The sequence below is a fragment of the Notolepis coatsorum genome (assembly GCF_963971535.1).
Source record: "Notolepis coatsorum genome assembly, chromosome: 20".
NCBI lineage: Eukaryota > Metazoa > Chordata > Actinopteri > Aulopiformes > Paralepididae > Notolepis > Notolepis coatsorum.
In genome coordinates, this window is record NC_140184.1 from 66,501,506 (window position 1) to 66,525,239 (window position 23,734).

At 44.8% G+C, this 23,734-nt stretch overlaps 1 protein-coding gene across 1 annotated transcript in view; it reads left to right on the forward strand.

Moving 5' to 3' along the window:
• Positions 1 to 23,734, forward strand: part of LOC311246897 (pre-mRNA-splicing factor ATP-dependent RNA helicase PRP16-like) — a gene marked incomplete at its 5' end in the record, with an annotated part of 131,674 nt that overhangs the window by 47,967 nt on the left and 59,973 nt on the right. The window contains 2 exons of the mRNA XM_084337138.1: positions 6,427 to 6,686; positions 18,453 to 18,661. Coding sequence (XP_084193264.1) covers positions 6,427 to 6,686; positions 18,453 to 18,661 — 469 coding nt within the window. The remainder of the gene's footprint in view (positions 1 to 6,426; positions 6,687 to 18,452; positions 18,662 to 23,734) is intronic.

A 23,734-nucleotide genomic window follows, 5' to 3' on the forward strand; every position in this document is an offset into this window, starting at 1 on the left:
TCATGTTGGGACGTAATTGGACCCCTATTACTTAATATGATTTTATACTCAATCAAGGAGGGGAACTTCCATGAGAACGACAATATTGCACTCATAACAGTCCTCCTTAAAAAAGACAAAGACCCCACCGATTGCGGTAGTTACAGACCCTTAATCCTCCTCGGAACCGATATCAAGCTGTACTCTAAGGTATTAGCCATCAGACTCCAAAAGCATATGACGTCTTTAGTTCATCCGGACCAGACTGGCTTCATAAGAGGCCGCTTGATCACGGATAATATAAGACGATTACTACACGTACTAGATGCCAGCAAGGATGACACCACACCTAAGGCGATGCTGTCCCTGGATGCGATGAAAGCTTTTGATAGGTTGGAATGGTCTTATCTATGGGCAGTATTAGAAAGGATGGGGTTAGGAAAAGGATTCATTGATATGATTAAAGTATTATACAAAGACCCATCGGCCATGATTACAACAGGTATAATCACCTCCGAAATCTTTCCGGTATCACGCTCTTCTAGACAGGGTTGCCCTCTTAGTCCCGGACTATTCGATTTATCATTAGAGCCTTTAGCACAATATATAAGACAATCCCAATCCATAGAACCAATCGCAATCAAGGTCACACAACATAAAATTTGTTTATATGCGGACGACGGAATACTGTTCATGCAAAACCCTAACACCGCAATGCCTCATCTTCTCAAGTTGATTGATGAATTTGGCAGTCTATCGGGATTTAGGATAAATTGGCCAAAGTCGGCTTTCCTTCCACTTAATGCCCCTGCAAAAAATATACTCCTTCCAGAAGAAATACCAATGGTTAAACACTTTAGATGTTTGGGAGTTGAAGTATTCCCTACTATAAGCCAAACGGTGAAGTACAATTACATAAAAATCCAAAATAAGATCAAATACGACTTTGACAGGTGGTCAAAACTTAAAAACTCAGTTCAGGCACGGGTATCAATAGTTAAGATGGATGTCCTACCTAGAATCAACTTCATTAGCTCAATGCTACCGTTACCCCCTCCAGATGGTTACTGGAAAAAATTACACTCTACCGCATACAAATTTATTTGGAACAACAAACCACCACATATAAAAAGATCCACCGCACAGAGAAACAAAGCCGATGGAGGTATGGCATTTCCAGATTTTTACCACTATTTTAAGGCCTACACTTTAAGACCACTGACAACCTGGTTTGATTCCCAAGCATCAGTATCCTGGCGAAATTTAGAAGTAAATATAGTAGCACCACATAGACTGCAGGACATAGTATACACCAAATTATCAATTAAGCAATGCGAATTGAAATTTGGCCCCATTATTACTCATGCGATCCGGATATGGCGTGAAACACAAGAAAAATATTCTAACCCACATAAATGGCATAGTCATACTCCCCTATTCAATAACAATGCACTCCTGATTGGAAAACGACCTATAAGATACCCTAAATGGGAAAAGCAGGGCATAGACACATTAGGAGATGTTTTCAACAAACAGGGTTTTTGTAGATATGAAGAAATACATAAAAAAATGTAATCTCACCAGATCCACATATTATTTTTACACACAGTTATTGGTATGTTTGAAGGCTCATGGAGTCCCATTAAGGATACCAATTGAACACCACAGATACCACAAATTATTCTATGAAAGAGAGACATCGAGAGGTTTTGTATCAGATTTTTATCATCAATTACTAACGTCCTCGTATGGAATCATCCCCCTAGACTCAGTCTGGAGGAGGGATATACCAGACCTGGAAATAAATTTTGATTGGCAAGAAGCCTGGGCAAACGTTCGACTTGCGTCACGTAACCCAGACCATCAACAAATCAATCTTAACTATATTCATAGGACATACCTGACTCCTATTAGATTGAACAGAATGGGACTTAAACAAGACTCCAGATGCTCCTTATGTACAAAAGGGGAGGAGGGTACATTTATGCACATGTACTGGGATTGCCCACCAGTTAAGATATTCTGGAAAGAAGTGTCCCAGCAATTATCAAATTTCTTAATTCTGAATATACCTGTGCACCCCTCTGTATTGCTGTTGAATGATGTTTTTGAGTTTGCAGTCCCTATACAGCTAAAGAGATTAGTTTTATCTGGTATCACAGCGGCTAAAAAGCTGATAGCATCACAATGGTTTCAACCGGAACACATTTGTAGGAAGGTTTGGATTCTTACATATCTCGATGTGATTTATCTAGAAATATCTACAGCAAGGATTTTAGGTGTCAGTGAATCCAAAATTGCAATGTGGTTAGAAGTGGTGGAGAGAATAAAAGCTAGCATATGAATTGTAGTGCCTGGTAAGGAGCGAATGATAATGGATGGATTATCCAAGTGGGGGTCCGGGGGGGGAGCGAGCGAGAGCATATGTGTGTAGGGTATTAGATAGCAAGTATTAGGTATATATCTCGTATAATACATTTATTTAAATGGTGATTTAATTGGATGTGTACTGTTTTTTTTTTTTTATTATTATCTTTCTTCCCCTCCTTTTTCCCGATTTTTCTCCCATCCCACCCTCCCTGGTTGTTGCGTACTTTCCCCTACTGTTGGTCCGGGAGACCGGAGACTGTCACATGCTTTCCTCCGACGCATGTGCAGCCTGGGGCAGGCCAACCTGGCGGCGCAGGTTCTCACCGGGGAGAGTGTAGCGTGTGGGAGGCCACACTATCTCTCCTTGCTGAGCAGGCGGCCCGACCGAACTGTAGGGGTCGCTGTCCACAACGCCCAGGACCCACCCTTCAGCTTTTCCCACCCCCTGATACAGCCAATTGTATCAGTGTGAGAGACCAGCCAAGCTGATAGCAACGCCGGGAGCTGGATTCGAACAGGCGAATCCAGTGTCTCCCGGTGTTGGTGACGAACGTAATCTCCGTGCGCCACCTGCCCCCCCGGATGTGTACTGTTAATAATGCTTGTATATCTAATTTTATGTTGTTATGTTTATGTTTATGTGTATGTTTAAAAAATAATAAAAAAATAAAATATAAAAAAAAGTCCCACATTGCACTCAAGCCAACGGTCCAATCACAGTAGAGTGACGTGACTGGTTTCAAGAGAAATAAAGGAAATGACTAATCGGACGCTCTAATTTGCTTTTTTACTTCCTGAAAGTCCGCCATTGCGATATGCGAGACTTTCCCGAGACAGTAACTTATTCTAGTCTTACCAATAGCAATAGATTTTAGAACACCTAGATTTATCGATAGCAATAGTAATATAACGTTAATGCAACAAAACGAATGCCTTGCTTTGTTAATCATAACGTTGTTGCAGTAGCGTATGTCGTTGTGTTGGCTGTAACGGACATGATAACGGTAGGTTATGTAGATAACCTAGTTATATTAGTATTGGCTGAGCGTTCCGCTCTGAGCCTTATGAGATATACTATCTCCTATGATACCTAATGTATCTCCCACGAACAAAAAATACATGCACCACACCTGTATGGGGCTCCGCCCCCATGGTGGCACCGCCCATATAGCAGTGACTCTGGTCACCACACATCCTTCCTCGCCAAAAAACCCGTCCCAGGAAAAGATTCCTCAAGAGGGAACTCAGGGCCGCGCAGAGCGGAACGCTCAGCCAATACTAATATAACTAGGTTATCTACATAACCTACCGTTATATGCCGTATTTGCTATCGCGTTCCGCTCTGAGCCTTATGAGATATGGGGAAGAGCGGACGCGAAGCCCGACAAATGTACCCCCTGAGGACCCGTAAGCCCACATCAAGGGGTGCGGGGAGCCCTGTCACCCCATCCTCCCTAATGAAGGGGGGGCGCAGTCAACTCCACCTGAATGCGAACAAGAGGGAAACTAGAACCCCTTGAACACACCGTACAGGTGGAACCACGTGTGACTCAACACACTGTGGCCCATACCCATACACTCCTGCTACCCGACCAAAGGACGGGAAGCAGGAAAGGCCACAGACCCCAGAACCGCCTGGGAGACAGAACCCCCGGTCATGTCCATGAGGAAAAACCTTACAAAGGAGCCCGGGGAGGACCATGAAGCTGCAGCACAGATGGCCTCCACCGAGGCCCCACCCAGGAGAGCGGCAGAGGCAGCCACCCCACGAGTGGAGTGCGCCCTGACGCCCCCAGGGGGATCCTGCCCAGCCAACGTGTAGCAGAGGGTAACACCCTCGCACAACCAATGGGACAGGCGCTGCTCCGACAGTGCCTTACCAGCACGAGCCCCACCGTAACAGACAAAAAGCTGGTCGGTAACCCTGAAATCCTGAGTACGGCTGAGGTAAATCCCCAAGCACGGACTGGACATGACAGGTGAAGGCCCGCATCTAACTCACTAGTGTGAGGAGGAGGACGAAACGCCTGAACCACAATATCCCGGGAGCGGAAGGAACTCTGGATATTCTTAGGCACGAAAGCAGGATTAGGTCGCAGAGTGACACCGCTATCGGTCCGAAAAGACAGGCACTCTGGACGTACCGAGAGAGCACAGAGCTCACCTACGCGTTTAGCGGAAGTGACAGCCAGAAGGAACGCGGTCTTGAAGGACAGCTGTCCCAACGGCGCCTGCTCGAGCGGCTCAAACGGGGCCAAGGACAACCGACCGAGGACCAATTGAAGATCCCAAGTCGGAGCCAAGGAGCGTTGCACCGGCTTAACGCGTCGAGCGCCAAGCAGGAAACGCTTCACAAGAGGGTGGCTGAACAAGACATCCCCTCAAACCCCTCATGATAGGAGGATATAGCTGCTGCATATACCCTCACCGTCGAAGCCGACAGTCTATCAAGGAGAGACTGGAGGTAACTAAGGACAGCATCCAGGGGGCAGGAGACTGAGTCCCGGCCCCCCGCCTTACACCACACTTGGAACATACGTCATCTGCCCGCGTAAGCGGAGCGCCAAGCAGGAAACGCTTCACAAGAGGGTGGCTGAACAAGACATCCCCTCAAACCCCTCATGATAGGAGGATATAGCTGCTGCATATACCCTCACCGTCGAAGCCGACAGTCTATCAAGGAGAGACTGGAGGTAACTAAGGACAGCATCCAGGGGGCAGGAGACTGAGTCCCGGCCCCCCGCCTTACACCACACTTGGAACATACGTCATCTGCCCGCGTAAGCGTGACAGTGGAGGGAGCATGCGCATTCCAGATGGTAACACCATCAGGATCAAGAACCTGCGCCCCTCAACGTACCCGTCCCAACAACTGACCTAACAGATGTATGGGGAAGAATCCCTGGCGGCACGGCATCGGTCCCAGACCTGCCTGGCCATGTCCAGACGCAATCCTCACCCGTCAGGATGAGGGCCGCCCCGCGACAGTACACCTGCACCCACATTCTCCCTGCCGGGGATGTGGGGAGCCCTCAGGCCGCGCAGATGGAGGACGCCCATAGCCAGCCGCCCGCCGCCTGGTGCAGACAGGGGGAGCGTACTCCTCCCTGTCTGTCGATACACGACACTGACGTCGTATCGTCCGTCCTGATCAACACCATTTGTGGATCAGAAGGACCGCTTTCAACACCAACACATTGAACGTAGCGCAGACCGGGCAGCATGGTTTGCCAGCTGCCCCCTACTGCGTTGGCCCGACGCATCACCAGCGAGGGAGGCGTCGGTGAAAACGCGACGTGAGACAGCGCCGTAACCGTCCTAGGACGGAACCTCCTGAGCGTGTTGACAACACGCTCTGAGATGGATGCCCATAGCCCTCCAACCGTTGACTGGGAAGAGGAATACTCTACATCCAGTCTACAGCAACCCCAGGCTGGTAGAGACCTGCCTGGTACGAGACCTGACGATCCACCTTGACCGCGAAGGACCAGAACGTCATCAGGGCAGAACACTCCGCAACCCCGGACGACGCAGAGGCCCCAGTGCGGCCTCCACGCACTTGGTGAAGATGCGGGGAGCCAGAGAAAACCGAACGGCAGCCTCCGGTACTCATACGCTAACCCTGCAAAGGAAGCGTAGGTAAGCCCTAGGATGGAAGATCGGGGATGCGCATACGCATCCTACAGGTCTATGGAGGAGAACCAGACCCCCACCTGACAGTGTTCAACAGGTAGGAGACGATCCAAAAAATGCTGAACCTTCCCATGGGACAGGTCAAGCCTGGGTCTTACACCCCTCCCTCCCGACTTCTCGGGCAGAGAACACCGGGAGGAGAACGCCACAACGATGGCTTGCTTCGTCCACAGAGATTGGATCTCGTTGACCAGAGCTGTCACAGCTGGAGACCCCGACAATAGGGTCTGTACCAAACCTGAAAACGGGTGGGGTTGTGTAAACACAAGTCCCCGCCTCAGCGTTCTCTCCATCCACCTCGACATATGATACTGCCGTAGTCATATGTGACGACACTCCCAACGCACCCGCCGTCACGTGGCGCAGGTCCGCTAGGAACCGTAGATAGTTGGCCCGGTCCCCCCGCTGTGCGTAGCCAAACCTGGAACCGTGCGAGGAGCGCGTTCCGTTGTTAAGTGTTTTGACTATATTGCCAACAATTATTTTTGTCTTTCTCTTCCTTACAGAACAGAACAGAAATTTGCAGACCATATGAAAGATAAGACTGAAGCCGCAAGTGAATTTGCTAAGAAGAAAACCCTTTTGGAGCAGAGACAGTACCTGCCTATCTTCGCCGTCAGACAGCAGCTGCTAAACATCATCAGGTACTGATAGCAGGCTGTCCTGGCCCTGTCCTGTCCTGTCCTGCACTGTCCTGCGCCTGTCCTGTCCTGCGTTGTCCTGTCCCTGTCCTGTCCTGTCCTGTCTTGCGCTGTCCTGCGCTGTCCTGCGCCTGTCCTGTGCCTGTTCTGTTCTGTTCTGTTCTGTTCTGTTCTGTTCTGGCCTGTCCTGTCCTGTCCTGTCCTGTCCTGCGCTGTCCTGCGCTGTCCTGCGCCTGTCCTGTCCTGTCCTGCGCTGTCCTGCGTGCGTAATTATTTAAGGTAACCAACTTGCGTCTAGCCACGCCCCCGCGGCGACGCGGTAGCGGCAGAGCGGAGCGGCAGCTCTGCCGCGGCAGCATTATGTAGCTGTAATTCCCCCTCTTTTAACATTGATGGCTAGCTCAACTGGTTTGCTGCGTTGCTGTGGATCCTGCGGTGCGTTGGTGACAAGTTCGATTCCCTTCGATTTCTTTTTTCGTTTTTTTTTTTACGTGCATTCTTTCGCCGGTTAAGTTTAGGCATTGTTTCGGAGTTGGTTAAGGTTAGGGTTAAGTTTAGGCATTGTTTCGGAGTTGGTTAAGGTTAGGGTTAAGTTTAGGCATTGTTTCGGAGTTGGTTAAGGTTAGAAGGGTTAAGTTTAGGCGCTGTTTCGGAGTTGGTTAAGGTTAGAGTTTGTCTTAGAGCATGGCAATATTCTTTCGGAGTTGGTTAAGGTTATGGTTAAGTTTAGGCATTGTTTCGGAGTTGGTTAAGGTTAGGGTTAAGGTTAGGCATTGTTTCGGAGTTGGTTAAGGTTAGAAGGGTTAAGTTTAGGCGCTGTTTCGGAGTTGGTTAAGGTTAGAGTTTGTCGCAGAAAATGGCAATAGAATGCAGCCTATTTCCGCACTGCCGCTCTCTCGCGCTGCCGCGGTCACATGGGCGTAGTGGCCAATCAGAGAAACGCTGAACACAAGTTGGTTGCCTAAAATATTCACGCGTCCTGCGCCTGTCCTGTCCTGTCCTGTCCTGTCCTGCGCCTGTCCTGTCCTGTCCTGTCCTGTCCTGTCCTGTCCTGTCCTGTCCTGTCCTGTCCTGTCCTGTCCTGTCCTGTCCTGTCCTGTCCTGTCCTGTTCTGTTCTGGCCTGTCAAGTATTTTACATGAGACCAGCAGGACGGCTGGATGCAGGAGATGCAGTCATTCATCGTGATAATGTCTGGCTCATTTTGAGTTTTCAACACTGTTGGAAAGAGGATGACTGCTTTTTATCTCTATAATAATAATAATAATAATAATAATAATAATAATAATAATAATAATAACAATAATAATAATAATAATAATAATAATAATAATAATAATAATAATATTATTTCTCTGCTCCTAATGTAAAGTGAGCAACGTTCCATTGGATAAGTGACTAAAGTGGAATAATTTCACCAGTTATTATTTATGGAGGTGGACAACAGAGTCTTTGATTAAGGATAGAGTTCACTGACAGAATGACATGTTGCAACATGGATAGATACATCATCATGATCATCATCGCCAGATTGTCAAAGTATATCTCTCCAATCTCCATCTCTTCCTCCTCCTCATCACACTCGTATTCTCCATCCTCCTCATCCACGTTACGTTTAGCATAATCTGCCTCCTTATTAACACTTTTCGTGCCAGCCATGCGGTGCCTAGCAACCCTGTTGCGTGCCACCGCTATATTCAATGACAGAGCTCTCATATTTGCGAACGCATAAACTATATCTTAAATTATGTGTCTAATATGGCCTAACATTGTCGAAACGGATTGTTTTTTAATCGGTTCATTTCCGTTTTATACCATTTTGAAAAACGCTAGTTTTTAGAAAGTTTCAGAAAAAAATTAAGATTCTGTGATAAACGCCCTTTACTGGAATACACAAAACACGTTGTAATTTTTCGGCCTATTTATGAATAGTTTTCAAATAAACGCTAGATTATCGATAGTATATGTGTACTTATGCACGCTATAGAAGCGGGCTGAAATATCTATTATCTCATTTCCTGATCGCTCACACAGCCACACACACATGGGGCAAACGCTTATATCTCTGTGAAAATAGCTCTGATTATCCTAAGACTGGTCAAATAGATTCCTTACCTTAGATCAGATGTTATCCAAAAAGATTATTCCAATTCCTGATCGCCATTCCAAATATCGATCACGCTTATTGATTACAGTGTTGGGTACTGTAAATACATAATCCAAGCGTTTTTCCGGGCCGGCGAGCACAATGGATTCTTCAGTTGGCATTGACGGAAAAGTCAAATCAGGAAACTGGCCACACCCCCTTCGTCAGTGTAAAGTAATGGGGTGCAGTTACACAGGGAGAGACGATAGGGGGCGGTATCTTCCCAATTGAGCTCAGAGAGACTCTGCAGCACTAACCCGAGGCTCAATTGATGAATTATGAATTCGACAAAAAATACGACAAACAAACGCTATATAGCGTCGGGGGCACTCAAAGGTCGGCATGAACTAACGACAAAACACGTCCGTGGCACTCAAAGTGTTAAAGGATAACTCCACTATTTTGGGAAATTAGCTTATTTAACATCTTCCCTGGAGTTAGACAAGAAGATGCATACCTTTTTTGTCTCTGTGCGTGCATTTTAGCTTTGGGAATAGATGCTCCGTTAGCATAGCTTAGCTTCATCACTGGAAGTGAGGCAGGACAGTAGCCTTACAGTGCCTTACAGTGTATTGCAAGGTCTGACATTGACCAAACTTGATATGCATGACCTTGGTGGGCTCTAGGTCAACTCCTGAAAAGGGGGTCAATGTCAGACTTTGCAATCAAAAGTTAGGGGGCTAATAACCCTTGCCATAATTTCAGTGCGCCCCTAACTTTTGATTGCAAGGTCTGACATTGACCCCCTTTTCAGGAGTTGACCTAGAGCCCACCAAGGTCATGCATATCAAGTTTGGTCAATGTCAGACCTTGCAATACACTGTAAGGCACTGTAAGGCTACTGTCCTGCCTCACTTCCAGTGATGAAGCTAAGCTATGCTAACGGAGCATCTATTCCCAAAGCTAAAATGCACGCACAGAGACAAAAAATGTATGCATCTTCTTGTCTAACTCCAGGGAAGATGTTAAATAAGCTAATTTCCCAAAATAGTGGAGTTATCCTTTAACAATAAATAAATCACTGATCAAAATCGCATGAGAAAATGTGTTAATTTGTCTCTCTCTCAACTAGAATTGTTTATGCAAAACTATAATATTTAGGGCATAACAGCATGGAGACAATCTTTATTACAATATTATTTCCAATATTAACCTAAATCGACCTCGTCCAATGCACTACATTTTAGTAAAAAGGGAAAATAGAGATGTGATGTATGTATTTCTTTTCAGCGTTTTTAGTTTTTTCTGTCCTGAAATTTAATCAAGATGTGTTTGAATCTTAAAAATAACAATTGTACTGAATTCCTTGGGTCAAACTTGTTTGGGATTTTTTTTTAATTTGTCTCTATATGTTGTTAACTTCAAAAGTTATGCTGTTTTCTTTTTCTTATTGTTCAGGTTTTGTTTCAGGATAGGTGTAATAAAGGGTTAAAAATAAACCCCATGGGACATTATTCCAACCTGTTACCTGTCAAAATCTTAAAATGGACACTTCAATGATTAAGAAAAAACAGGTGGTGAAAAAAAAATCCACCCTATGCAGGTGGACCTATGTTTCCATCTAGACTAATATTTCTTATTTCTTTATTTCGCACCATTTCAGCAAAACAGTAAAAACATTGACCATGACAGAAAGTGTATAAAGGTGCTGAGTAGAGGCAAGAAACCCAGATGGGCCTATACGGGGCCTCAACTCATGTAGAGGCAAGAAACCCAGATGGGCCTATACGGGGCCTCAACTCATGTAGAGGCAAGAAACCCAGATGGGCCTATACGGGGCCTCAACTCATGTAGAGGCAAGAAACCCAGATGGGCCTATACGGGCCTCAACTCATTAAATCATTGGATAAAAAAATATATATATATGCCCACACAAACTAAGTCATATGCTGTACAACACTGCCATCTAGCGGACAAACCTGAGATTGGAAGCAAGCCCTACTCTAGGTCCTCCTGTTACGCATTATTTTAAATAAAACCCAGATGAATTCATGATGTGAGCAACAGTGTTGTTTAACATAGTGTGCTGAGTGGATCCTGTCTGTTCAGATGATGAACATATTGAATGTGTGAATGTTAGTTAGGAAACAGTGTTTCCCCTGAAAAAACACCCTGCCGGGATCCATATTAGCACACGCTGTCGGAGATATAACTTAAAACTACCTTAGAATTGTTCGGGATTCATGTTCATGTTCATGGAGTCATGTGCGTGTGCATTTGCTAGGATGCTTTTGGTGTGGACACTAGAAGTGCTCTGGATGCCCAGGTAGCTGCATATTTGTACACTGCAAAAAATGAAATCGTATCAAGTGAAAATATCTTGTATTTGGTACAATAAGTCCAATATTGAGTAGAATTATCTTGAATTATCTTATTCCACTGGCAGATCATTTAGCTTATTTCTTTCTTGATTTTGGTCAATTTAATCTTGTTTTAAGAAAATTATTGAATGAAAATGTCTTAAAACAAGATTAAATTGACCAAAACCCTAACCCAAGTTTCAAGTTTCTTTATTAGTTGTCATACAGAAATACAGGATACTTTTGTATGAAATGTTTCTTTCTGTTTTGCTCCTGAGAGTGTGCTAGGTACAAAATAGATAATTATAATAAGTATAAAATAGAAAGTCAAGTACTTAAACAAGTGTAAACCAGACAAAAAAAATCAATATACATATGTACAATATACAATGCAGAGAAGTTACAGTACAATATAAATGGGATGAGGTACAGTAAATGGGATGAGGTAGCTTGTGGTGCAATATACAATACAGAGGTTCCAATACAGCAGGGGTGGGCAATTATTTTTCCCGGGGGGCCGAATGAGCAACTGAAAATATGTTGGAGGGCCAGGCCAAAATTCCAAACTCAATTATGCATAATATACATTTAATTCCTATATAAAAAGCAGTAAATGGCATTGTTTTGACCCCTGGTAAGAGTGTATGTTATTATTTGGCAATTAAAAGGTGAGGTTAGTTTATTCAAATAGAATTTATTTCCAAAATGATAAACAAAATGTGAAACATTAATAACAAAGGGCATGTATGAAAAAGTGCTATACAAATAAAGTTATTATTTTGAGTTTCATATACTATTGAAACAAGGATTTTCTTAGCTTTCTAAACACATCACATCATCTTATAGCCAAAATAAACAAGACATGTCACTGAACTGTGTAAAGAAAAGTGTCCCAGTAGCCTTTTTTACTTTACATGCCTATATTAAACATTTAATGTTTTCAGAACTGTGCAAAAAAAAGGGAAAAAAAAGATCAAGTGTCCCATTTCACTTGTTATATTTCCACATTTTAGTGTTCTTCAGCTCTTTTTTTTTTCATTCAGTGTGATAAATCCAGTCTCTGTTGAGCTTTAACAAGTCCATCAAAGTCAGGTTGCATGTCTGAGGTGGAGATGCGAAGCACAGCTGCCAGATGTTCATCAGTGAGAGAGTATCTGTACCTGGACTTGGTAAACGTCATGACTGAGAATGTCTGTTCACATATAGGTGGATCCAAAGAGAACCAACATCTTCTGAGCATGTCTCCTCATGTTTGGAAAGTTCTCCTCCTTGAGAGCAGAGTAGAACTCTAGCAGTGATGCTGACTTAAAGTGCTCTTTCAGTAGTGAATCAGACTGCAGGTCAATGAGTTCAAGCTGAACATCAGTGGGTGCACTATCAACACTGCAGGTAAAGGGAGAGGAAACCAGCTGCATTTCATCCTCAACCTTTTTGAAATCTTGAAAACGCCTTGAAAATTCATCATGCAGTGCTCCCAACATGGATGAGTACCTGTGCCGGTGATCAGCTGATGGTTTGACTTCTTTCAGGGTTTTCATGTGTTTGAGATTGTTGCTGCCTAGTTGCCTTGAAATTAATTGCAACTTTGTCATGAAGGCTTTCACATGGCTATGCATTTCATGAGCAAAAATGCCCTTGCCCTGCAGTTGTGTGTTCAGTAGGGATGGGTACCGTTCACATTTGAACCGATACGGTACTGGTACCTGTGAATTGATACGGTACCTTTTTTCTGTACTTTAGTCTATAAAATGTTTATCTACCTACCCTCAGTTGTGAAAAAAGAAATCCAAACTTCAAATAACCACACTTTCCACCGTTTTCGGCTTGCCCCGACTACTTTGTTGTTGAATCAAGTCAATATACTAGGTAAGCGTATATTGTGCGTGTGAACGTTGACATGAAAATAAAAAAGTAAATTTTTTTTTTTTTTTTTTTTTTATTATTATCATGTAATCATTCGCGGGCCGGTCAGAATCATCCCGTGGGCCGTACAATGCCCAGGTCTGCAATACAGTATACATGGGATGAGGTAGCTTGTGGTGCCACCTTGCGGCAGGTAAGGTGCAAGGCAGGTAAGGTGCAAGGCATGGCTATGTGCAATGAGTTGCCAATAATATATAAATATAAAGTGTGTTGGTGTCTAAAGTGTGTAAAGTGGGTGCTACAGTGAGCTGTCCATTTAAAGTGAGTGTGTACGTGTGTGTGCTGTGAGTGTGTTTGGTGGTTTGTTACATAGTGTTAATTGTCATTGAGCATCCTGATGGCCTGGGAATAGAAGCTCTTTCTGAGTCTCTCTGTGCTTGCAATGAGACTCCGGTATTGCTTGCCTGACCGCAGCAGTTCAAAGAGGCAGTTTGGGTGGCTGGAGTCTTTTATTATTCTCTTGGCCTTATTCTTCCAACGCTTGTTGTAAATGTCTTGGAGAGTGGGAAGCCCACCTCCAATTGTGCGTTCGGCTGAACGGGCCACTCTTTGCAGTCTGCTTGTGCGGTGATATTCCCAAACCAGGAGGTGATATTGCCAGACAGGATGCTCTCTATTGTGCATGAGTAGGGGTGGGACGATACATCGATCCAGATCGATATATCGATCTATTATCAATGATCAAATAGGATCGATGCAACGTAAAAAGATCGATTCATATTGCGAAAATCCCCTCGTGAGCATATCCGCCCGGCTGCAACAACAGTAGCTCAGCGCAGCTCATCGTGTGTAGACGTTAGACAGCATTGCTTCAGAGTCCGCCTATTTTGCCCGAAATAAGTGCCTGTAGTTTTTTTTCGCCACAAGGGGTCAAATGCATCTTTGACCCCTTGAAAGCAAACATGCTTTCCATCCTCGCCATTCATTTATGCCCACGTCGCGTTAAATACCGAAATTAACGTTGCGTTAGCGTGAGCTAACTAAGCTAAGCTGATAGAGCGATAGAGAGAACAGCGGAGGTCCACTAGGGACTGGGAAGGAGGGGGGGTTACTGCATTCTCGAGATAGCCCCACTAACAGGATCTGGCCGGTACTGCACCTTCTGACTCCCAATATGCCTTTTCCAGCCAAAATACAGCGCTGTGATAGGATATTAATATAAAAAAAAAAGAAAAATGAACCAAAAACAGTGAACAGGAGGTCTATTTGTATTAAAAACAATAGATTGTTTTTCATTTAAATGTCTGGAAGAGATCAAAAATGTCATGATATTTCCATTGCCTTTTTTTGTTGTTGATTTAAATGTTACTGATTGTGTTAAATGGGCATATAATATCATCTCATATCGATCGCAGGCACCTGAATCGAATCGTATCGTATCGTGGCAGACTTTGTGATATCGGAAAATATCGTATCGTTGTCCAAATAATCTATATCGTATCGTGATGAAACTGGTGATTCCCACCCCTATGCATGAGTAGAAGTTCTTAAGGATCTTCTGACTCACGTTGAACTTCCTTAGGCGCCTAAGGAAGTAGAGGCGTTGTCGTGCTTTCTTGACTACACTGTCAAAAATGTGTGTGGTCCATGTCAAGTCCTCGTATATGTGGACTCCAAGGTACTTAAAACTGTTAACTCTCTCGACCGGTGCCCCATCGATGCTGAGGGGGCTGTAGTCCCTGACCCCGGCCTCCTAAAGTCCACAATCATCTCTTTTGTTTTGCTGACGTACACCATCCCGCCAGAACCTCTACCTCTTCCAGGTAGGCCCTCTGGTCGTTTGCAGCGATCAGGCCCACCACTACTGTGTCGTCAGCTAATTTGATGATTATGTTGTTGTTCCGCTGTGCCACACAGTCGTGTGTGTACAGGGAGTAGAGGAGGGGACTCAGAACACAGCCCTGGGGGGCCCCTATGTTGAGAGTGATGGATGAGGAGGTGCAGTTGCCTGCTCTCACCACCTGGGGTCTGCCCGTCAGGAAGTCCACGACTCACTGGCAGAGGTCATAGTTCAAGCCCAGGTCCCTGAGCTTGGCTATGATTTTGGAAGAGACTATGGTATTGAATGCTGAGCTGTAGTCGATGAATAGCATTCTCACATAGTTCCCCTGCCTCTTGTCCAGGTGTGATGCTGCTGTGTGCAGCACAGTGGCTATGGCGTCCTCCATGGACCTGTTGGGGCGATATGCAAATTGCAGGGGGTCCAGGTTGATGGGGAGGGAGGAACAGATGTAGCCCTTCACTAGCTTCTCAAAGCACTTCATGGCTATGGAGGTGAGAGCTACGGTAGTCGTTGAGGCAAGCAGGCTTGGACTTTTTGGGTACAGGGATAATGGTGGACTTCTTCAGACAGGTGGGGATGACAGCCTGTTCTAAGGACAGGTTAAATATGTCAGTGAATACCGGGGCCAGTTGGTCGGTACAGACTTTTAGGACGCGGCCGGGGATGCCGTCCGGTCCTGCTGCCTTCCTGATATTCACTTTCTTAAAGGTCCTCCTCACCTGTTATCCTGAACACTGAGTCTCTCCATCTGATTGGTCCTTGTGCAAGACTAGAAAGCGGGGATCTTTGATTAAACACCTGCTATCAGAAGAATAGACAGTCAGTGACAAGCTACAGAAGATTGCCACAAATGATAGTACGAGTGATTAAGAAGACGAAACGGAACATTTCATTGCCCCGGAATAAAAAAAAGTTTTAACTTTTACTTTTTAGTACTTAACACTTTCAGCGCCTTTGATTAACATTGAAAACCCTGTTGATAGACGATAGGGGGCGCTTTTTTCCAATCTGAGCTCCTGTAGGGGCTGGTGTACCAACGGGAGACTCGGTTGATGAAATATGAATTCAGATCGCTAATAAAAAAAATAAAACGATATTTCACAGCATCAGTATTTCAGGCTGTGATGGCCTGGCTCCGCCCATAAGCACTGAGTGACAGTCATCCACACAGTCTGAGAGAGAGAGAGAGAGAGAGAGAGAGAGAGAGAGAGAGAGAGAGAGAGAGAGAGAGAATATCATATTATCAGGGGTAGGCTAGCATATAGAATGTCTTTTGTCATTGCACGTCATTTTGAGTGACTATTTCTCATTGAAAGAAGTTTTGCTTTTACCTATTTGGGCCATCTCTACCAAGCATGCTATGCAAACAACAGCCACTGGGTTTCTCCTACAAGGAAGTTGCAAAACAGAGAGAACAAGAAAATTCAGCTCTGACTTAGCTAGAACTATTTTCTTCTGAGTTTCCCAAGGTAAGATATAATCTTCGACATATTATATCATCTAAGACTTTACTTAACAGATTAATGCAACCAATGGGGTTAATGGGGGAGAGCGCAACTGGCCCGCTGAGGGGCCCCCATGGAACCAAATTTGACACTTTTTTAGGGGCTTGTAGAAGACATATTGGGGGTCATTTTGACCTATGGCTAGTCTCTCTAGACCTATAGAGGTACACCCACACATTTAAAACAGCCAAGGTCGACCAAAGTGCTGTACAGTATATGTGGGTAAAACAATCACAGATTAAAGCATACACAGTAAAACAGTGACACATACTGTATACACAGTGAAAACACACATCATGCTTCAAAAGGCCAGTGAGAAACGGTGTTTTTTTTTTTTTTTTTTAAACTCAATTTTTATTTGCATTTTTGTATTACAAGCATACAAACAACATCATATTTGAATATTATTATCCTCTCAGTCGGTCTTCCAGGTACATATTATATAGACATAATGTACAACACCGTTAAACGGACAAATTATAAAGAAAAAAAAAGAAAAAATGTAATACCCAAAAACAGAAATAATAAATACCGACTTAAGCAAAAGTTCCACAGACATAAATAATAAATTGAAAAAACATAAAGCAATCGTCCTACCCAAATGATAGAGATAGAGAATACTAACTAAAGCAAAAATGTGTGACATGGGTTCAGAGACCCTCCTTGAACCTCTTTCCTCCTTTACCTTCTCCCTCTTGTGTTGCATTTGTTTCTTCCTCTGTGATGTCGTTTTCGTTCCCCTTATAGTCCTCCCACTTTCCCCATCTTTCCCCAAATTTCTCTTCCTGTAACCTCAGCATGTGTGTTATCCTCTCCATATCCTGTATCTCTTCCACTATTCCTACCCATTGTGCTATTGTCGGTGGGTCTTCCTTGTACCACAGTCTCGTTATTGCTTTTCTGGCCGCTATCAACATTATCTTTATTAAATATTTGTCCCCCCCTTGTATTCCCTCGTGTGTCAGGTCTCCTAAGTAAAGCACCAGTCCTGTTTGTGGTAATCCGTATCCTAGTATTCTGATCATTGCCTCCCCTATCTCCTCCCAATACCCCTTCAGCTTCTGACATCCCCAGAATATGTGTGTGTGATTACCTTGCTGACATAATACCCCGGTATACGGTATATGACGGTATGACTTTCATTTTCATCAAGGGGGGGGGGGCTAACAATATACTCATTATCACCATACATAACGATTATATTGAAACACGTTGAACCTAAATTCCTTAGCATTTAGCAACCCGTGCTACCAAGTAAACAAATCACAGAACGGTAGCTAGTTAGCACGCACCATCCAGGTACTACTATAACGTTAGCTCCCAGTCCCAGAACGGTAGCTAGTTAGCACGCACCATCCAGGTACTACTATATAACGTTAGCTCCCAGTCCCAGAACGGTAGCTAGTTAGCACGTAACGGCACCATCCAGGTACTACTAACGTTAGCTCCCAGTCCCAGAACGGTAGCCACGTAACCCAGCACCATCCAGGTACTACTAACGATAGCTCCCAGTCCCAGAACGGTAGCTAGTTAGCACGCACCATCCAGGTACTACTATAACGTTAGCTCCCAGTCCCAGAACGGTAGCTAGTTAGCACGCACCATCCAGGTACTACTAACGATAGCTCCCAGTCCCAGAACGGTAGCCACGTAACCCTGCACCATCCAGGTACTACTACTAACGTTAGGTCCCAGTCCCAGAACGGTAGCCACGTAACCCTCTGCTGGCACGTGCTGTGCAGTGCACTACATTCAACTCCGTGTCAGTGTAATAGCAGTCTGTGACGTCACGGTATTGAGAATCATACCGGCGGGATCTCGAAATACCCTGGTATACCGTAATACCGTCATACCGCCCAAGCCTAAAACACACACAGACCTATACACACACATGCCTACAAACACACACACACACACCTACAAACACACACACACACACACACACACACACACACACACACACACACACACACACACACACACACACACACACACACACACACACACACACACACACACAGACCTATACACACATGCATGCCTACAAACACACACACACGCCTCCATAACTTGGGCCTCACACTCTCAATCCTTCCTCGCTGGTCTCTTTCAGGCTGTACACTCAGAGTGCCTATAAGAACGAGATGCTGTCCACCACCATCCCTGAGATCCAGAGGATCAACCTGTCCAATGTGGTCCTGCTGCTGAAGTCTCTGGGGGTCCAGGACCTGTTGCTCTTCCACTTCATGGACCCGCCGCCCGAGGACAACATGCTGAACTCCATGTACCAGCTGTGGATCCTGGGAGCTCTCGACAACACAGGTTGGGATCTCATGAGCTGGCGTTGGCCCGGTCATGCGTGTTGAGGTTTGCATGAACCCACCTCTAGGGCCGGGCGATTAATCGAGTTTCAATTTCAATTACAATTTTGGCTTCACACAATCATTCAAACTAGATAATGGAGATAAAGAGATTGTTGTGCTGCATGCCGCGTTGCTCTCGCTTTATCTTGTGTTGTAAATGCAGCGCACGCCTCCCTTCACAGCGGTGCGCTCCACCTCTCCTCTCAGGCCTGAAGAGTAGTTTCAGATTGTATTGAGAGGGAAGAGCCACGGCGCGTTTCTCCAGTTATTTTGAAACATCTCTGGTAACTTGTAGAAGATGACAGAAAGGCAGCCTTTGATACCTTGTAGAAGATGACAGAAAGGCAGCCTTTGATAACTTGTAGAAGATGACAGAAAGGCAGCCTTTGGTAACTTGTAGAAGACGACAGGCACTGTTTCTATCTGCCAGAGTTGGATTTTCACAACATAGTTTGCACCACATCTTGGTGTGGGCGTCATTAGTTTGAAGCCAGCTGACCTCCTGTAGCCACTTTTCTGAGAACACACGCTTCAGGTTCAGTCTGGCGTTTCTTTGGAGGTGGAGGAACACCAAAGTAATTGCTCAATGGAGCTTGCCTCTTGGACATTATGATGAATCAATTATAACTCTTATCTGTCCCAGAATGTTAGGTAAGCATTTGCACGTTTCATCCTTTGATCTGGCACGCATTGTTTATTTTGATGGAGCATGCGCACCTGCGCACCACTTATGTGCACCCATGCTTATAGATATCATAATCCCAACATTCATTTTGAAAATCGGTTCTGCTCAGACAAGGACATTTAGTCATGAGAACTCTTAAGAAAACCTACCTGCCACACAGCTCTCATTTACCCACTGCATTGAAATCCTGCGCTGGGGAAGAATGAAGCTTTGATTATTTGCTGATAATTACTATTGAAGCTTCAAAGGGACAGTCCTGCTAGTCTCTCTATGGTGCTGTAGTGATGACAGAGACATGCTGACAGTCCTGCTAGTCTCTCTAAGGTGCTGTAGTGATGACAGAGACATGCTGACAGTCCTGCTAGTCTCTCTATGGTGCTGTAGTGATGACAGAGACATGCTGACAGTCCTGCTAGTCTCTCTATGGTGCTGTAGTGATGACAGAGACATGCTGACAGTCCTGCTAGTCTCTCTATGGTGCTGTAGTGATGATAGACATGCTGACAGTCCTGCTAGTCTCTCTATGGTGCTGTAGTGATGACAGAGACATGCTGACAGTCCTGCTAGTCTCTCTATGGTGCTGTAGTGATGACAGAGACATGCTGACAGTCCTGCTAGTCTCTCTATGGTGCTGTAGTGATGATAGACATGCTGACAGTCCTGCTAGTCTCTCTATGGTGCTGTAGTGATGACAGAGACATGCTGACAGTCCTGCTAGTCTCTCTATGGTGCTGTAGTGATGATAGACATGCTGACAGTCCTGCTAGTCTCTCTATGGTGCTGTAGTGATGATAGACATGCTGACAGTCCTGCTAGTCTCTCTATGGTGCTGTAGTGATGATAGACATGCCGACAGTCCTACTAGTCTCTCTATGGTGCTGTAGTGATGATAGACATGCTGACAGTCCTGCTAGTCTCTCTATGGTGCTGTAGTGATGATAGACATGCTGACAGTCCTGCTAGTCTCTCTATGGTGCTGTAGTGATGATAGACATGCTGACAGTCCTGCTAGTCTCTCTATGGTGCTGTAGTGATGATAGACATGCCGACAGTCCTGCTAGTCTCTCTATGGTGCTGTAGTGATGATAGACATGCTGACAGTCCTGCTAGTCTCTCTATGGTGCTGTAGTGATGATAGACATGCTGACAGTCCTGCTAGTCTCTCTATGGTGCTGTAGTGATGATAGACATGCTGACAGTCCTGCTAGTCTCTATGGTGCTGTAGTGATGATAGACATGCTGACAGTCCTGCTAGTCTCTCTATGGTGCTGTAGTGATAATAGACATGCCGACAGTCCTACTAGTCTCTCTATGGTGCTGTAGTGATGATAGACATGCTGACAGTCCTGCTAGTCTCTCTATGGTGCTGTAGTGATGATAGACATGCTGACAGTCCTGCTAGTCTCTCTATGGTGCTGTAGTGATAATAGACATGCCGACAGTCCTACTAGTCTCTTTATGGTGCTGTAGTGATGATGGAGACATGCTGACAGTCCTGCTAGTCTCTCTATGGTGCTGTAGTGATGATAGACATGCTGACAGTCCTGCTAGTCTCTCTATGGTGCTGTAGTGATGATAGACATGCTGACAGTCCTGCTAGTCTCTCTATGGTGCTGTAGTGATGATAGACATGCCGACAGTCCTACTAGTCTCTATGGTGCTGTAGTGATGATAGACATGCTGACAGTCCTGCTAGTCTCTTTATGGTGCTGTAGTGATGATGGAGACATGCTGATTGGGACAGTCCTGATAGTCTCTCTGTGGCGCTGTAGTGATGACAAAGACATGCTGATTGGCACAGTCCTGCTAGTCTCTCTGTGGAAGGTTCTGTAGTGATGATAGAGACAGTGCAGACAGCCAAGAGCCAGTCCTGAGGCTTAGCCACTAGAGTAATTGCCTAGTGCCTGGTCCTGTGTTTGATTTGACTGACTGGGTCTCATCTCTGTCTCATCTTAGCCAGATTCCTAGGGATTTAGGGCTTTGTGGATAAGGGGGACTTTTGGCGAATTCCCTGTACGGTGTACAGCAGATTATCTGTGATTAAGGTTTACCTGCCTGCTCTGCCTCTGCCTCTCTGCTCTTCTCCCCATAAGCTTCTTACGCTGTCCTGGCTGTAATCATTTAAATCAGAATGGGCAAAGTTTTCCATCGAAGTCCTTTCTCAACAAGTATCCTCGACTGTCAACAGTCGATCCCCTCTCATGGACACAGACAAACAAGTGTTTACACCAGGCAGATTGGCCGTCTGAAGGTTCCCTCCATTCGTACAATAGTCACTTGAGCAATACACACTTAACCCCTAACTGCTCCTGACGAGCTGCTTGTCTCCTTGCATGGCTGCCTTTGCCATGGATGTGTGTGTGAGAGTGAATGTGAGGCATACGCTGTAAAGAGCTTTGAGTGGTCGGACGACTAGAAAGGCACTATACAAATGCAGTCCCTTTACCTTTTCCATTATGTTGTTCCACCATTAACACTTTGAATGCCGACGACGAATATTCTCGTTTTATCAGACCCCCCCCCCCCCCCCCCGTTGAGTGCCGACGACGAGAAATGCCGTTTTTATTTTTTAACAGCGATCTGAATTCATATTTCATCAACCGAGTCTCCCGTTGGTACAGCAGCCCCTGTAGGAGCTCAGATGGAGAAAAAAAACGCCCCCTATCGTCTATCCCTGTGTAACTGCAGGTCAGTCGATTATACTGCTGGATCCCTGTGGGATCTGTAGAGGTGGAGCCAACTGTCTCCATTATGCTGGCGATGGATCTGATGATGAGGGATCTGATCGCGAGACGGAAAGCAGCCTGGAATATATATTTACAGCAGCCAATAAACAACCAATAAACGCGATCGATATTTGGAATGGCGATCAGGAATTGGAATAATCTTTTTGGAGAACATCTGAGCTAAGGTAAGGAGTCTATGTTACCAGTAGGGATGCCCCGACCGAAAACCGATCGAAAAACATGATCCAATTCTTAGCGGAGATCTCACTCGCTGTCTCAGACACACAGAGCTGCAAAATGCCGCTCCTCCGCCTCCTACCCAGCCCCTCCCGCACCCGTGTAAACACAGAGGCTTATTGCCTCGGGCAATAGTCTGCTCTAGTCTATGGGACCGTGAGCTAACGTTAGCTACCTAGCTATCGTTACTGTTTAAACTAAATGACCCAGTCAACTATTCACTTTTAGTTTAATACATGAGGCATTGTCTAACGTTATCTAGCTGGCTAGCTACTGATAGCTGCTGATATCAACAAATGCTCCAGCAATAGTCGAGTGCATGATAAGTTACCTCCGTTGACTCGTTAGCCAACGTTAGCTCACGTTCGCTCACGTTAGCTCTATATGGAATGTCCAGTAAACTAAATAGTTCACTGAGGCATTGTCTTGACGTTATCTAGCCGGCTAGCAGTAGCTACAGATAGCTCCTGATATCAATGTCTTATAACATTGATTCGATGCGTATTCGAGCTGAGGGCATGCTGAATGTGATTCCAAAGCACAGTATACCAATAGGGTCCAGCTGCAGCACCGGAGAATCCTGGCCGTAGCTGGAGGCTACTCGAGTACACACAGACAGTGGAGCTGTTTGCAGATAGCGAGCATTTTGACTTGTTGCGTGGTGGCGATGTCTCGCAGATAATACAACTACAAGTATGATTATATGAAAACCTTCTGGCAAGATGTTATTGATCTGATCGATCAAATTTTATCAAAGAAGTTGCCATTGAATCCCAAGCTTTTTATTCTTGGTTTATATCCTACCACCCCACATCTACAACGCAAAGAGTTTAGATTAGAGTTTAGATAGATATGTGCATATTACAAGCAAAACGTGTAATAGCTCTTAATTGGAAAAATGTTGATGGACCAAGAATTGGTATGTGGATTAAAGAAATGGCTTCAAATATGTCAATGGCAAAGATGGTGTATATTGTTAGACGTAAACAAAACATTTTTGATAATGCCTGGGGACCATTTGTGTACTTCTTAAAGCATAATACGAATGTTGGGAACTTGCTTCAACAAGAACACGATTAGGGGGAGTACTGTGGGACAACTCTTATTATTGTGTAAAAACGACAAGAAACACCCTTTACTTAATGTGTAAAACATTTTGGTTGTATTATTATTTATTTATGTTTATTTTTTATTTTTTATTATTTAAATCTGTATCTTCCTATGTGAACCTGTTTTTGAAGTTAATTATTATTTTGTGTGGGGTGGGGTTAGGGGAGGGAGAACGGGGTGAAAATGTTTGCTGAATACTGCTCTGCTGATATACATGTTGTAATTTGCAAACTAAAACCCAATAAATATATTGTTAAAAAAAACAAAACAAGTA